The sequence below is a fragment of the Patiria miniata genome, unplaced genomic scaffold (assembly GCF_015706575.1).
Source record: "Patiria miniata isolate m_02_andy unplaced genomic scaffold, ASM1570657v1 HiC_scaffold_25, whole genome shotgun sequence".
Taxonomy (NCBI): Eukaryota; Metazoa; Echinodermata; class Asteroidea; order Valvatida; family Asterinidae; genus Patiria; species Patiria miniata.
This window is the reverse complement of record NW_024037064.1, coordinates 11834589-11849468: the sequence shown is the minus strand read 5'-3', so window position 1 is coordinate 11849468 and position 14880 is coordinate 11834589. Positions and strand designations below refer to the sequence as shown.

At 38.7% G+C, this 14880-nt stretch overlaps 1 protein-coding gene across 1 annotated transcript; it reads left to right on the top strand.

Annotated features, from left to right (window-relative positions):
* The first annotated feature begins 8380 nt into the window (after positions 1 to 8380).
* Positions 8381 to 9743, top strand: LOC119733049 (eukaryotic elongation factor 2 kinase-like). Its single transcript, XM_038206630.1, has 2 exons — positions 8381 to 9346; positions 9735 to 9743. Exons 1-2 carry the CDS (start codon positions 8381 to 8383, stop codon positions 9741 to 9743), a joined length of 975 nt encoding a protein of 324 aa, XP_038062558.1.
* Positions 9744 to 14880: the final 5137 nt, after the last annotated feature.

Below are 14880 nucleotides of genomic sequence, written 5' to 3'. Positions count from 1 at the left end.
TTTGGTTTATGGATTGTCCTTGGTAATCCTAAGAAGCCTTTTGCGTTTGGGGCCGAAAGGTCAAGGGTCAAGGTCACAGTGGCTGAAACAATAGAAATTTTGTCAGCGCGATAACTTGAGAAATACTTTACATATGAACTTCAAATTTGGTTTGTGGATTGTCCTTGGCAATCCTAACAAGCCTTTTGCATTTGGGGCCAAAAGGTCAAGGGTCAAGGTCACAGTGGCAAAAACAAAAGAATTTTTTTCAGCGTGATAACTTGAGATATACTTTACATATGAATTTCAAATTTGGTTTGTGGATTGTCCTTGGCAATCCCAAGAAGCCTATCGCATTGGGGGTCGAAAGGTCAAGGGTCAAGGTCACAGTGGCTAAAACAATAGAAATCTTGTATTTATTCTGAGATCATAGGGATTAGGGATTAATTCATATAAAACCTACAGAAGACACTAATGCTGTCAGTGAACGTTCCGTTTGACCAAGGTACATGTAAGTTGATGTTAGAGTGGTGTTATGTCATGGAAAGTCACGGTTGTGGGGCATTTGTGTTTGTAAAGACACCTGACTTGTTGTTCGTTTAATTTAAATACGCATGTATCAAGCTATAGCTGTTACAAATGCTTATGCTTAGCAGTGTCTGTTCTGAGGAATTTCCCGTGAAAATACCCTCAAACCTTACGTCGGAAGGAGTTATTTTATTTCGATAGTAAGCAGGTAACTTTTACTGCTTTTAACTTGGGGGGGGGGGGGGGTAAGTCTGCCGCCGTAACCATTTTGTAGATCTTTTCAAAAGCATTACAATTGTGTGTATATACATGTGTAGGTGTAGTTAATATAGGTTTTCCCGGCCAATTTGCTAAAAATGTTCATTTATTTCTGAAATTCGGTCATTCCTTTTCGTCTGAATTTGAGAATCGCTCTGAACACGCATTATATTTTCGCTACCAGAATAGTAGTGGATTTATACAGTTCATCGCGAAAACTCGAATTGTCTTATATGCTGCCAGTTTGGGAATCTCCATCCCTGTGAAATATTAAAATCGTTTGCCAAAGTCACCGAAGCATGCTCCCCTGTTTACATTGTTTATATGAACACTCGTTTATTTGCAACTTGTTTTACATGTTTTACGTTAGTGACGTACGGATGTCCTTTAATAAAACGCATAACAAGTTGGAAATCTATTAACGCCTCAAAATCTATGTACAAAAGTGGAGTAAATACGTTATTTTTTTAATCAAAACTGATGTCTCTATTAAGGCCAACGAGCTGTTGCTGAGTCTCAGTATAGTACATTCTCGTTTTGCATTGGTTGCTTTATATGGTTCCGTATCCAGGCAGACTTTGAACCAATGCAGTTTAACCTTCAGTCTGGGTTATTTACCAAATTTCTTACGAAAAGATTTTTGTAAAGGTAATGTAAATAAGCAATAAAAGCCACGGTTATTTACAATTGATAATCTGTTGACGATAACGCATACAGCAAGGTGCGGCGGACTCTGGAATTGTTGGCAATAATTTTACACACCCAAGGATCGACAGAAGTGTCAAGTGTTATTTCTTATGCATAGCCCTAGGTTTATCTGATCCAAAAAAGTTTGAGTTACGAATAGAAATTTTGTCCCGTAGTCTATGTTAACTTTGTTAGGGAAAAAATTGCAATTTGAAACTTCATGTATATAATCTCAGTTCGTGCAATCGAGTGAATTAATGTTTAAAATGGAAATTGAATCATTCTTACAAAACAAAGCCAACCAGTTTTGATTTTTGTAACAGATCGGAAGAATGATTCCATTACTTTGTGAGTGCTGGAGTCTGCAAATATTTGTCTCGTTTCGTAAATTGTAGATTATTTGTCAACTCATGTAAAATATCAACAAAATAACAGTTGAAATCAGTATTCAAAACACTACATCATGAATTATATGCATATTCATATTGACTGATAAACGATGACTGAGTTGATTTTATAAAACAAAATTCCAACCCGTTCAACCCGAATTATGGCAAAATAATGTACATTTTGTGTTATTGAATTAATTACTAAAGAGGCAAGTAAGTACATGTAAAAATTATTGTACATGTATGTCTGTCTGTGTGTAAAAAGTTTCATGATATTGCAATATTCTATACTTACTATTCAGTATCCTCCTCTTTTGTGTTAAGTTAATATATATTGGATTGAAAATCCCTAAGCAGTGACTTTCGATTTCAGGCAATGAAAGAAAAGGACACAATATTTGTGCAAATGTGTGTCTCGTCAATTAATGTTATACAGCATCATGGTCGTACATGTAAGCACAGATTATTATTATTTTTCAAACCACCGGACTACCCTTGTAAAATCCTTACGAATTTATTTGAGACCTAACACAAATATGTAAGGAAATGTAACAGCAAAGCTCTTACAGATTGTATTTGATTGGATGTGTTATTTACATCTCACAGTAGTCCACATGTGACAAATACGCCTACTTGGGATTTTCCATAATGCCCTCAAAATGTTTACTCACGGATGTGACGTAAGGCCACTATCAGAGTTGACCTTTCTCTTCTGGCTTCCTATTGGTTAGTTTTATTTAGCCAGCCGTTACTATGCTACCTTTGGCCATTTTATGTCATCAGCTCTTTGATTTGTTTGATTCTTTTCGTAAGATTAGAAGTAAAAATGCACAGGGATTTTCCATTTAATTATTGTTTACCAAATGGCATCCAGCAATTACATGTGAATCAGAAATATACCTTATGTATTCTGATCCACTATGGTCTTGCCCAGTTAATAATGGAGACATTACAAAACATACGTTATTTGAATGGAAATTAACGACTAAAAAAAGATGAGTATTAAAAAGAGCTGTTTGTATTAAGCACCCTTTTACCTGTACAACTTAGAAGGAAATATATATAGACTTTAAGTTCTCAAGTTAAGGTACATATTGTGCACTAGAACAAGTACTATGTCTCGTGCCACACGTGGCCTAGTGGATAATGCGCCCACCTCGCAAGCACACCGCTCGAGTTCGAGTCCCAGCATTTTCATATGGTTTGAACCTTTGATTCAAAACATAATCTTTATTTGTAAGACTTGTCTTCTTTTATTTGTTTAAATCCTAATCGTACATTTTATTGCAGATCATTTCATTTTCAGTTTCTGATTCATAGCGTTTAAAGGGAAACAATTAAGTGCGAAATTGCATTAAGTTTGATTCCCATTTCGCCAATACGAAGCCACAACGACAATGAAAGCGTGGAACCAGACATAGATTCGTAATGGTAAAAAAAAAATCCTGCCCCCCCCCCCCCGCCCCCAAAAAAGCCAACGCGCATGTTTAGTGTCGTGCTGATTAAACAGCTGGGACAAAAGGGCAGTGGATATTTGACCGTAAACCGGTCTCCGATTTATTTTTCAATTAGAAGTTTCGCATGCATTGCTACATGTGTTTGAGCCAGATTGTATGGGGTTATTCCATATCCCATGTACGCGCACTTCCAGTTGGTTTATCATTAGGCCAACGCCGTAGTAACGGTCCCTTCATTTATTGCTTCAACTTGATTGACACTCTGAGCGTATAGTTTAATTCGAGGGGCATCCAAAGAAATTGTATGCGTCTCATATCATGCCCAGTAAAACAATGTCATGATGAAAATGTATAATTTTCCAATAAAATCCCCATGTGATTAGCACGTGACGGGGCAGCATAGCTTACATGAACTGGTCAATGTATATCATTTACCAGTTTGGCCAACCCCGTTCCCATGGCGTCGAGCTGCACGCTCCCACTAGCTGTCCTCTCATCTTGGATTATTTGCATGTTCATTAATCTTGTACATTGTAATGAGTTACCTGTAATAAGTATAGCCTGGTGCCTGATCATTCTTTAAATCAGTCTGCAATTAGGTCTACAGCAGGTTTGCTTAATATATAGGCCTTTCCGAGTAAAGATTTAAGAGTAAAGCACCCAACGATTTAGAGCGAAATTCGTTCAATTGAATGGATCGAGTTTTCCCTTGAATTCCCACGAGATCGATTTTTTCCAGACTATTTTGGAGTTATTTGCACAATTATTGTCTCTTTGGAAGTTGGAGAATTTGAGACAAAAAAACAAACCGCCATCAGCCACATGCATCGCTATTATAACAAACAACAATATAGGGCCTATTGCGGGAAATCTTGTAAATTCCCCCCCCCCCCGTGAAAAGAGGAAAAGTAGTGCACATGCGCTAATTCTGCAGGCAAAAATAAACGATAAATTTTGAAACACTATAGGCTTGGGAATCCCCATGCCCTGTAAAACAATATTGGGCGAATAAATGCCCATTTGTTTTTATTTTTGGACTAACAAACAAACTCCAATCACCAATTTTTTACATACACCTTATTTTATAACCAAAAAAACTGTATTTCCCCTACAACCTATTTTTACTTTAAAAAAAAAGACCCAATAAAATCTCCCAATAATTGCAGTCACGTTATTCTATATGTACACAAGTATTTTTAGGCGCATCTGTAATTAATAATGAACTTTGGTCTGATAAGCAACGTACTCGAAATCTTTTTATTTACATACAGCTTATCGTGTAACCAAAAACTATATTTTACCTTAAAAAAACTAATAAAGTTTTTTCACCTTTCAAAATCTGGGGCCCGATAGACATGTAGTGGTTTTATCAACTGATATTACAGGCACCTGATTTTGTTTTAAGCACACAAGTTTATATTTGTAACTTTGGAAAGATAAAAACACCCTACACAAACATGTGATCATTACCAAAGAAATATGAGTTTACGCGATTTTGTCAATGCTTTTCAAGCCTATTATTTATTAAATGAATTGCATTATAATTAATTGTTTCTATTGTAACCTAACTTGTTGATTTAAAAATCCCAAAACGACCAGTGTAAATTAAAGTTACATCAAAGTTACGGCATATTTAGGAGCCAACAAAGGTATGGATATTTAAATACAAGTTTAAGCGTTTGTTGTTTCGGCTGGCAGATGATGTCAAGTTTAATGTGAAATACTTTGTCATGATCAAACAAAAAATTTAATCAAAACGTTTCTAAGGAGATGCAAAATGTAACACTGACTCCTCCACCTACTGCGGGGGTGGAAGACACCCCCTGCGGCCTCCCCCCGAAACGGAGTGACAATTTTTAGAGAGAGCAATTATGTCCGAAAATATGATTTTATCTGTTTTTCAAAAAAATGAGCTTTAAAAATAACAGTTTGTGTAACCGGAATGCAAAACAACCGGTTGTGCAACTTAAAAACACCATTTTCGGATGTCCCAAGGTATACTACAACAGAAAAACATTCTTAAGATTAATCAGAAAATTTTGCGATTAAACGGCCTCATCCGAGGGACTATCTGAGTCATGTGCACGCGAAATTGTACAAGCCCGTATAGTGCATCCGTATGGTCGCGTGCGGTTATATTTCGAGTCTGGAAGGGGACATGTTTTTGTCAAGCTACGTCAACAAAATCAAAAAGTATCAACCAAAATACGCCATAAAAATCAATTGCATTTTGATCTGCCTTGTTTCAAGCAATCTGTCAAGGGAGTGTTAAAAATACTGAATTCAATGATTACGATGATCGCAGTCCGTGCGTTGGCATACGCTATCGATTGGCGATACTGTTTTCATAGCAATTTTAGAACGAGGCTGAGATGTTAGCAACTTCAGAACGAGGCTAGGGTGATATCGTCATTTGCTTCTACTTACACATCCTTAGCATTTTCTAAAGCATATAAGTGACTGAATATTTATTAGGAGGCCATAGTAACGATCCAAAATGGCTACTACATGCATATACTCTAAATTTGCACGCATTCACCTTGTCTCCAGATATCATCAAGTAGTCTTGCCAAACCTCAGTATTGATGAGCTTCAAATTCACCAAGTTGCTTACTGGCACAGGAACTCTGTTGAAACTTTATTGAAAATCATGTGAACAGTGATAACATTGTGTTATTTGGCCCACCAAACAAAAACAAGGAAAACACGAGTGTCTGTAAATTTAGCTAAAAAGTAGGTGAAGGGTTGTCTAACGTTGGAGACTTGAACAACTTGATCAGTAAGAAAACTTTTTGACTTTGACAATCATTTAAAGGAGCAATAATCTTTTATTGTTTGCAATACAAAATGCTTTTCTCCTTCTCTCTCTTATTTTCAAAGAGTGAACATTCACTATATTCGGGTAATGATTGACTTACAACGACTAAAACTAGTGACCTGATGATTTAGAGTTCTGTCGAATATAGATCGAGTTTTCACTCAATTGATTTCCCCCATGCATTTCAATCTAAACAGTAGAGTTTTTTCCACACTAAATTACGACGTTTGAGGCCCATGGCAATGGGGGGGGGGGGGGGGGGGGGGGACATGTCCCCCCACTTTTTGAAGGGTGGGGGACACAATATCAAATGTCCCCCAGCTTTTTGAACTCGTGTCTCGTTTACATGGCCCTATTATGTACTACAATGTAGCGTTTAGAATCCATTTTCTTCCCGGGGCCCTTAAGCGGGCTCCAAACCATATGCCTTTGGCTAAGAAAACCCCGAAAGTTATGTTCTAATTATTATTTTTTGCTAAGAAAATTATTGGTTAAAGTGGTCAGAAATTGCATTAGATCGCAACACATACCATCTAGAATCAATTTTTTTCGGGGCCCTTAAGCGGGCTCCGAACCACACGCCGTAAGGGCTGTCCTCCCCCCCCCCCCCCACTTTGGAGAAGCGATTGACGCCCCTGGTTCTCAGCCTTTGAACCATGGCCGAACAACAAGACAAACACCTTCGCGCCCGGAGCCCACAAGAGGGCGCATGGTGCATGATATACTGCACATGGATTGATGAGGCACGCCGTTAGTATTGAGCTTTGTACACTTGTTTTTAAAATTATATATGGGATACTCGATATGGATTACCCACTACAAGAGGGCGTAATCAAAACGAACCACTGTCGGCCAAGTGAAGCACAATCTGACCACAATGTCTTAGGCCATTTAGAATCTTGTAAATTCTCCCCCGAAAATGAAATAAATGCGCATGCAATACTTCTGCAGGCAAATACGGTCCATTTTTGGGTCCCTTGTTTTATATGGGACATACACAAAAAGCTGACAGGAAGTTGAACACGCGCTTGTTGCATCGTGTGTACTTTCTGCTAAAATCCTGAATGTTTTCACAAAAAAGGTGCAGAATGCGCACTAAGTACATCTATGCAATCAGGTCCGCGCACATGATGACGCGACCACGACACGATCCCCAAATGGATGCATACCTGCAAATAAACTCACATAGACACTAGTGCTAAATGCACATACTTTAAAATTCTTTTAAAAATACTCAAAACTCTCACAGGTATTCAAGCTGCACAGAAAAATGATAATCAACATGTCATCTTTCGTTTTCTTTTCAATTTTTTTTGTGGGTTGACCATTGACTTTTCGAGATATTTTCACCCAAAGAAGACGACCCATATTTTCCGCAAAGCGGAAAAGTAGCCATCTTGAAAAACGATCCCTCCACAACATGGCAAAATAGCGCCACTTTCGAGCCCAATAGCATCCAAAATGCTCAGAATTTGAAGCCCCAAGTCCGGGCCAGAGGTTCATTACCATATCTCTTCAATTCCCCAATTTTACGGCGCTCAGAACTCTCTAATATAGAATATTTTGAGGGTATAACTTTTATTCATGAGCTTGCCGGATCGATTTACCAGTGTGCACCCAAATGATCCGCTCGCTATTGTTTATACTGTCAACCTGCTATGCCTATAGCATGTTGTCGCTGATAAAACAACCTCTGTGTCGGAACAGTGGCTTGGGAATCCCCGTAGGATCATGATGTCAGATCTATATTTTTAGAAGCCTATAACGCCCACCTGCCGCATTACACATCCACAGGCAAGCTGACGGTGGAATAGTACACGACTAGATGGTGCAAGTGTCTGGGTTTGGTTTTGAAAGTTGGCGCGGACAGATCTTTGGAGGTGCAAAGTTATTCGCATGTACATTTCGTAAGTAAAAATTATCTTATTAGCTAGGCCTCTTCTAAGGGGAACTATGTAATTGCGTATTTGAGTCATACACAGTTTGCACAATTTTGGTCATTAGGCCTATATGCAGACATGGTTCGTGATAAATGTTACTGACTGACTACTGTCATTTGTGAATTGGCCTGATTGTTGGCTGGTGAAGAGATACGTGCGAAGCTGTGGTGTATACCCTGCGTAGTGAGCTCCCGCTGCTCCATGGTTTATACACAAGATGTATAAAAAGACTGTATCAATTTTGAATGAACACAATGAAATGGATGGGATTAGCTTTACTTAGGCTTGCCTGTTTTGGTTTCAGGTGAGTGTGTCTAGTGCAAAATGGGGAATTCTCAAAGCCACTCATCTGAGCCCTTTACCGAGAACGGTGTAGAAAAGTATGCGAAATTTGATGACGACTGGTTTGCCGAAGGAGCTTCCAGATACGCCTATCGAGGTAAAATAAACTCCGTCAGTATGGGATGGTTCAAACGCAGTGAGCGATGCGTCGTAAAACTGTACAAAGAGAAGTACTCTGCCAGATTGAAAGAAGACGCTTGGAAAGCGGACAATCGCGCCTCCTTGAAAGCACAAGAAACATCTGTGGCGTTTAACGTCCACTACAGCGGTAAAAGCTCTGCAAGGGTAGAGGTTCTCACTCCTACCATCTCCCAAGTCAAGACGTTTGCTGCTCACAAGCAGCTAGTAGGAGACCCTGTTCCTAAAACGATTCGCGGAACCCATATTGGACGTACAGCGAAAGCCGATGTGATGGTCCCTGAGGGTGCCTCAGTAGCAATTGAGCGTTTACTTCCGGGACGGTACGTCCACTTCTTAAGCAATTCTTCTTACGTCAACCCCGACGTGGATACCCTTGTTCCAGAAGCCTTCTCCCACTTCACGTACCATGAATCAGAGGGCGAGATTCTAGTGATGGACTTACAAGGAGTTTACAACGGGAAAAGCTACGTCTTCACCGATCCATCAGTCCATAGCATGGAGAAACATGGGAAGAAGTTCGGCTACTACGGCCCTGCCGATCTCGGGGTGTACGGCGTGATGAAGTTCTTCCTAGATCACAAATGCAATCGCTTGTGTAAAGGGTTACTAACACCGGACACGTCAGGTATTCCAATTGAAATGAGGGGGGATTTGATCCAGGCCATTAAAGCTATCGAAGCAAGAAGTTCTACAACTTACACATACGAGTTGGTGGTTAACTCCGGCCTTGCGGCCGAAAAATTGCAAAATCTGCACACCGAAATTGCCCAAGCGCTTACTAAGAGTGGTTCTACGATTCCGGAAACGGTAAGAGAGTACATGTCTCCGGATTGGTCAGGTATAAAGAGCCGGATATTTAATAAAGTGGTTAGCAAAATTCCACTAAATGAAACGGAAAAATATTATTTGCATGCAGTGTGAAATTTTGCCCGTAAGTTCACTTTAAATTTACCAGTTGCGTATCCAGCGTGGGGGGGGGGGGGGGGGGGGGGGCTCCTTTCAACCCTTACCTGGCATATTTTTTTTTTAATTTAATAATTTTTCCATATTTGGTATAGAAGAGTCTCACATGAAAGACAAAAAAGAAATCCAAGCCCCCCCCATTTTTTCTTTAAAACCTTTACACTAGAGTTGATTCCCCGCCCCCACACTACATTAAAAGCTCGATACGCCGCTGATTTTTATTGTGAAACAGGTTTGCTAACAAAACTAATACAATTACAGTCAGTTACGTGTTTCCTATTATCACGGTGACCGTAATTTCAACACCGATTTCCCGTAAATTCAAAGGTTTTGTTTATGTAATGTAATGGAATACAAAGGTTGTGGCGTCGGGGCTGGTTGCAGTGTGGCGGGGGTAGGGAGGTGGATAGGTTCCAGTTACGGCAGCTGGGAGTGGGGGATGCAGACATTTTGCAGTTGGTCTTTTATACGCAGAAGTGGTTTTCATATGACCAGCAATATTACTTGCATCTGTACGTTGTTATGTAATTTTGTTTACATTTTTTTTTTACTGAGCCCACAGAAAGGGGTTGACCAAAGGTTTGTCTGACCAGCTCTCTGTTCAGTGTCCCTCCCAAGTGCGAAATTGATAAACTAATAATTGCATTCGACACGGCAGAAGCACCACGTTTGACGAAGGCCTCAATCGGGTGGCTAAAAACGCGTCGTACATAATGTTTATAAGTTGGATGACATGAAGATAATTTAAGGAAAGAGAATTAGGAAACGTGTCCAAAATATTGTTAAAGACATTATCACCCAGCAAAAGAAATCTTCCACGTGACCACGTCTTCATAAATACTTCTCGTTCTCACTGATGCCGTGAACCGGTAAAACCGGAAAGGTACATGGCAGGCTTTACTGAATCTTTTCCAAATTTCTTTTGACGATAACAGATGCAATTCACTTATTTTTGTACATTCTAAAATACCGGAAATTGTAATGGTTAAACTTGCTATAGACTTACTGTCGTTCGCCACTACAATAACAAAGAATGTCAAGAGACGTCTACGAAACATCAGAGATACTGTACAATAGGGGATTGGAATGATTATTATGATAACATTTTACAACCGGACAAACTTACAAGGAATCTACAATTGAGGAGGAGAGAAAACATTTACGGATCTAAATCATAAAAGTCGGATACGGATCGTTCTTCCGATCTCTTTAACCCTAAAAGGGCTGGGTTATTTTGACCATCTCTCAGCCGGGGGGGGGGGGGGGCGGATACCCCTTAAAATCTCGGCCATCGAGTGACGAAAAATTTTGAAACTCAGTACATGCATAGAGCAACTCATCATAAACATACCGAAGAAATTTCATGACTATAGGTCAAAGGGTAAAGGGTTTTGGAATAATGGCTAATTAATTATTCATGTGTACGAATGGTAATTCTGCTCTGTGTACACCATGGGAAAATTCAGTTTTCACGGCGCGTAGCCCCGGAAAATTTTTCCCATTTTTATGTTTTTGGTATCAAATGATGCGCAAGGCTTGAGGCTAAAAAGTCATTACAGCTCGGGTCGCGATATTTTTTTTTCAAGGCTATCGCGGAAAAAAGTCGAGGGAGGGGGTGGATTCCGCCCCCGGCCCTTTTAGGGTTCAGAAATCATTTTTTTATTATTAAATCGCCTCTTCAGTTACACATAACGTATATTTTACTGAAACGTATTTTTTTTACTGTAACTGTTCGAAGAATGAGGTAAAGCCTAGTGGAATTAAAACTCTACAGTGGCTTATATCGATGTAGGCAAGTGGGGGATGGCTTGTGACCAAAAATTAAAAAAAAATGCCTGACTGTGGAAATGACTTCCAAACTGTTACACAGTTGATAAATATGAACCCTTTGTATTAACATTTTAAAGGATGAGTATCAAAAAGTGCTATTTGTATTAAGCACACTTATACCTATAACAAATTATAATGAAAGACTATAGACTTTATGTTCTTATGTGTTGAATATAAAACCCATAAGCGACCGGTGTAAATTAAATTTGCATCCAAGTAATTTAATTCGGGTTTCAGCAAAGTGAGGATATTAACCCTAAAATGCCCCCCCCCCCCAGATTTCGGCCATCAAGTGACGAAAATTATGAAACTTAATACATGCATAGAACAACTTATCATGAACATACTATAGAAGTTTCATGATTATAGGTAAACATTTTTTGAATTATGGCTAATTAATCATCCATATGCCTGAGTGGTAATTCTGTTTTTTGTACATACGTATTGGGGAAATTCAGTTTTTACGGTGCGTAGCGCCGGAAAATTTTACGCTGGTCAGACTTTTATGTCTTTGGTATTGTTACGAACCCAGAACCCTTTGTATTAACACTTTAATTGAATCCATTCAGTTCAACATTTCACGTGTGACGTATTTGCTGACGTCGTCTCTCGCTCATGCGAAGACGTTGCCGCATGCCGATTTGTGGAGATGCAGAAAAAAAATACATCTCTTGTACATGCACAGAGTCCATGGTGCCACATTTTATATTTTGTCTTAACATGTAGTGGATTAACATGTAGTGGATGTAAACAGTTCACCATACTAACATATCATGGAAATTTAACTATTCTGGCATGCTGCCAGTTTATAGTTTAATGTGTTACTAAATAAAATAAACTCTTGCACATAGCTTCCTGACTTGATTGACCTGAAATTCAAGTCAACAAAATAAGCAGACCTGATGTTTCGGTCCTGACAAGACTTGCTTTAGAGACAATAGGCAGAATATCGTTTTCCAAATTCACCGATCTGCCATGGTTGGGGACCAATAAGCCATTTGCGAGTAACCTATACCCTTTGGGATTTACATTTGAAAGACCTCTGGTACACTGACTTGCTCAGAATGCTTGGCACATTTTAACTTTGAATTCTCCAGACCAAAGACACTGTTGCGAATCACATGATTCAGGGCAAGCTCTTCCATAGTTACGTATATAAGAGACGCTCAACACCTATACATTGTTCACAATGGGTGACAATGGCGCAAAGACAACAGACCATGCCGGAGCTGGGGGTTGCTATTATAAGGCTTGCCCCGAATAACGTGATATAGTAATTGTCTCTTTGGTCGGGAGAGTTCAAAGTTAAACCGTGCAAAGCTTTGTATTAAGCCAGCGTTCCAGATTTTATTCAAATTTAACTCGCAAATTGCTTGTTGCATGTAAAACTGTGCAACTTGTTTTAAATTGGTTGAAAATGCCTCTTATGAGATAATGTAAAGGACCCGGCAACCCTAACTGCTGAAGGAGTCACTTTAGTCCGATTGCAATTTTAACTTTAGCGACTTCTTGTTATCACTTTTAAATGAACCTTCTTTGAAGAAAAGTTGTAATTTATATTTTGCCGTTTAGAGCAGGTTTAAATCTGTTGAAACGCATCAAAATGTACAAAGGCGTATTAATTGTTTACATAAAATGGAGTAAAATTTCTTGATTTTTCTTATCACAAGTAAAGTCTCTATTATCTGCAGATCTCGTGTTTACTGTGGCAGAGTCCGTGTTGAGATAAATTCTCGTCTTGCATTGGTTGCTATATTTGGGTCCGTATCCGGGCACAGTGTGAACCAGTGAAGTTTAACTATCAGTGTGAACTTTTAACCAATTTCGTACGAGAATTAATTTGTAATGACCACAGTTATTTACCACAGTTTTTTTTACGATAACGCAGGCAACAAGGTGCGGCGGCCCCTGGAATTGCTAACAGTCATTGTACATGCCAAGCGATTGATACAAGTATCAATTGTTATTTCTTTAATGCATGGTTTTTAAATGAACTACAAAATTTGAACTTGCAGATTGAAACTGCGTCCCAGGAAAAAACAAACAAATGTAAGGTTGTAAATAACTATTTGAAACTTCATGTATGCAATCTTAGTTAATGCAATCCAGTATATTTTGCAAAAGAAATTAAATGGAAATTGAATCAATCCAACAAAAAAGCCAAACAATTTTGCATTTTTAAAAGATCTGAAGACTGGCTTGTAGCCCATAATTTTGTAAGTGCTGGAATCTGTAAATGTTTGTCTATTTTCGTAAATTGTAAAGTATATGTAAATTCATGTAAAATATCAACAAAATAATAGTTGAAATCAGTATTCAAAACGCTACTGCATGAATTATATGCAGATTTATATCGACTGATAAAAGATGACTGAGTTGATTTTATAAAAAAAAAACAATTTCAACCCAAATAATAGCAAAATAATGTACATTTTGTGTATTGATTTAAAGTTATAATGCTTACAAAAGAAGTAAGCAGTAAATTGTAAATTAATTGTCTGTGTCTGACAATAATATTGCATTGTTCTGTACTATACAGCATTCTCCTCGTTGCTACACACTTACAGTTAATCTAGAATGGATTGAATATCCTTAGATTGTAGGCAATGAAGGAAAAGGACAAATAATTGTGAAAAGGCGTGTCTCGTCAATTAATTTTATACAGTTTACGATCGTTTGTACAGATAATGTTTTTTTGTTTGTTTTACTACCCTTGTTAATTCTTACGAATTAATTTGCGTCATAACACTTAAATTTAAAGTTATGTAACAACAAGGCTCTAGTTTCTGGAAGGCTTGTTATATGTCTATGTCGCACAGTAATCCACATACGCTTAACAGGTGTTTTCCATAATGTTCCAAATGGTGACGGGCGGATGTGACCAAGGGCAAATCCAGGGGGCCAAAGGGGCCCACCCCCCCCCCCCCGAAAAGAAACGACAACACAAACGAACCATTCGTTTTTAAAGTGACGTTTCAATAAAGGCAGATAATGAATACACCACCCTCTTTTCTAATGTGTAAAGTGGACTGACATTGCTTCAGATCGCACCATGCACAGAGCATCTAGAATCCAACCAAAAAAAAAATAAAAAACTAGAAATGTGTTTGTGGACAAACACTGAGCTGTTTCGACCGTCTTATTAATGACTGCCGTAAAGGAGTTTCATCCAGGTCAAATGAACATGTACAGTACATGCGTATTCTATACAAAAAGTGTCTATCCTACGTCCCTGACTATGCATGAACATAAAATCTGTCAAAGTTAGCCGGAAATCGGCTAAAACGGTCACTGTGGACAGGATTTGACCTCAGCAACACGTGCGCTGCGCGCGGGCTGACTGACATACGATATGTACAACGTACGTGCATGCACATGTACATGTACATTGTGGACTGTGCATGTTTTAAAGCAGAGTTATTTTCAACCTGAAGTTTTAAGCGTGCGCAGGGCATGTCCGAGTTTGCTTATTGCCTAGAAGCTTTGAAATATTCTAGACCTACCCTTAAATAGACAATAAAAGTAAAAACTAATATAAAAACAGCCAT

What these genes read in the sequence shown, in the direction of transcription:
- LOC119733049 (XM_038206630.1), top strand. Translation starts at nt 8,381, where the DNA reads ATGGGGAATTCTCAAAGCCACTCATCTGAGCCCTTTACCGAGAACGGT.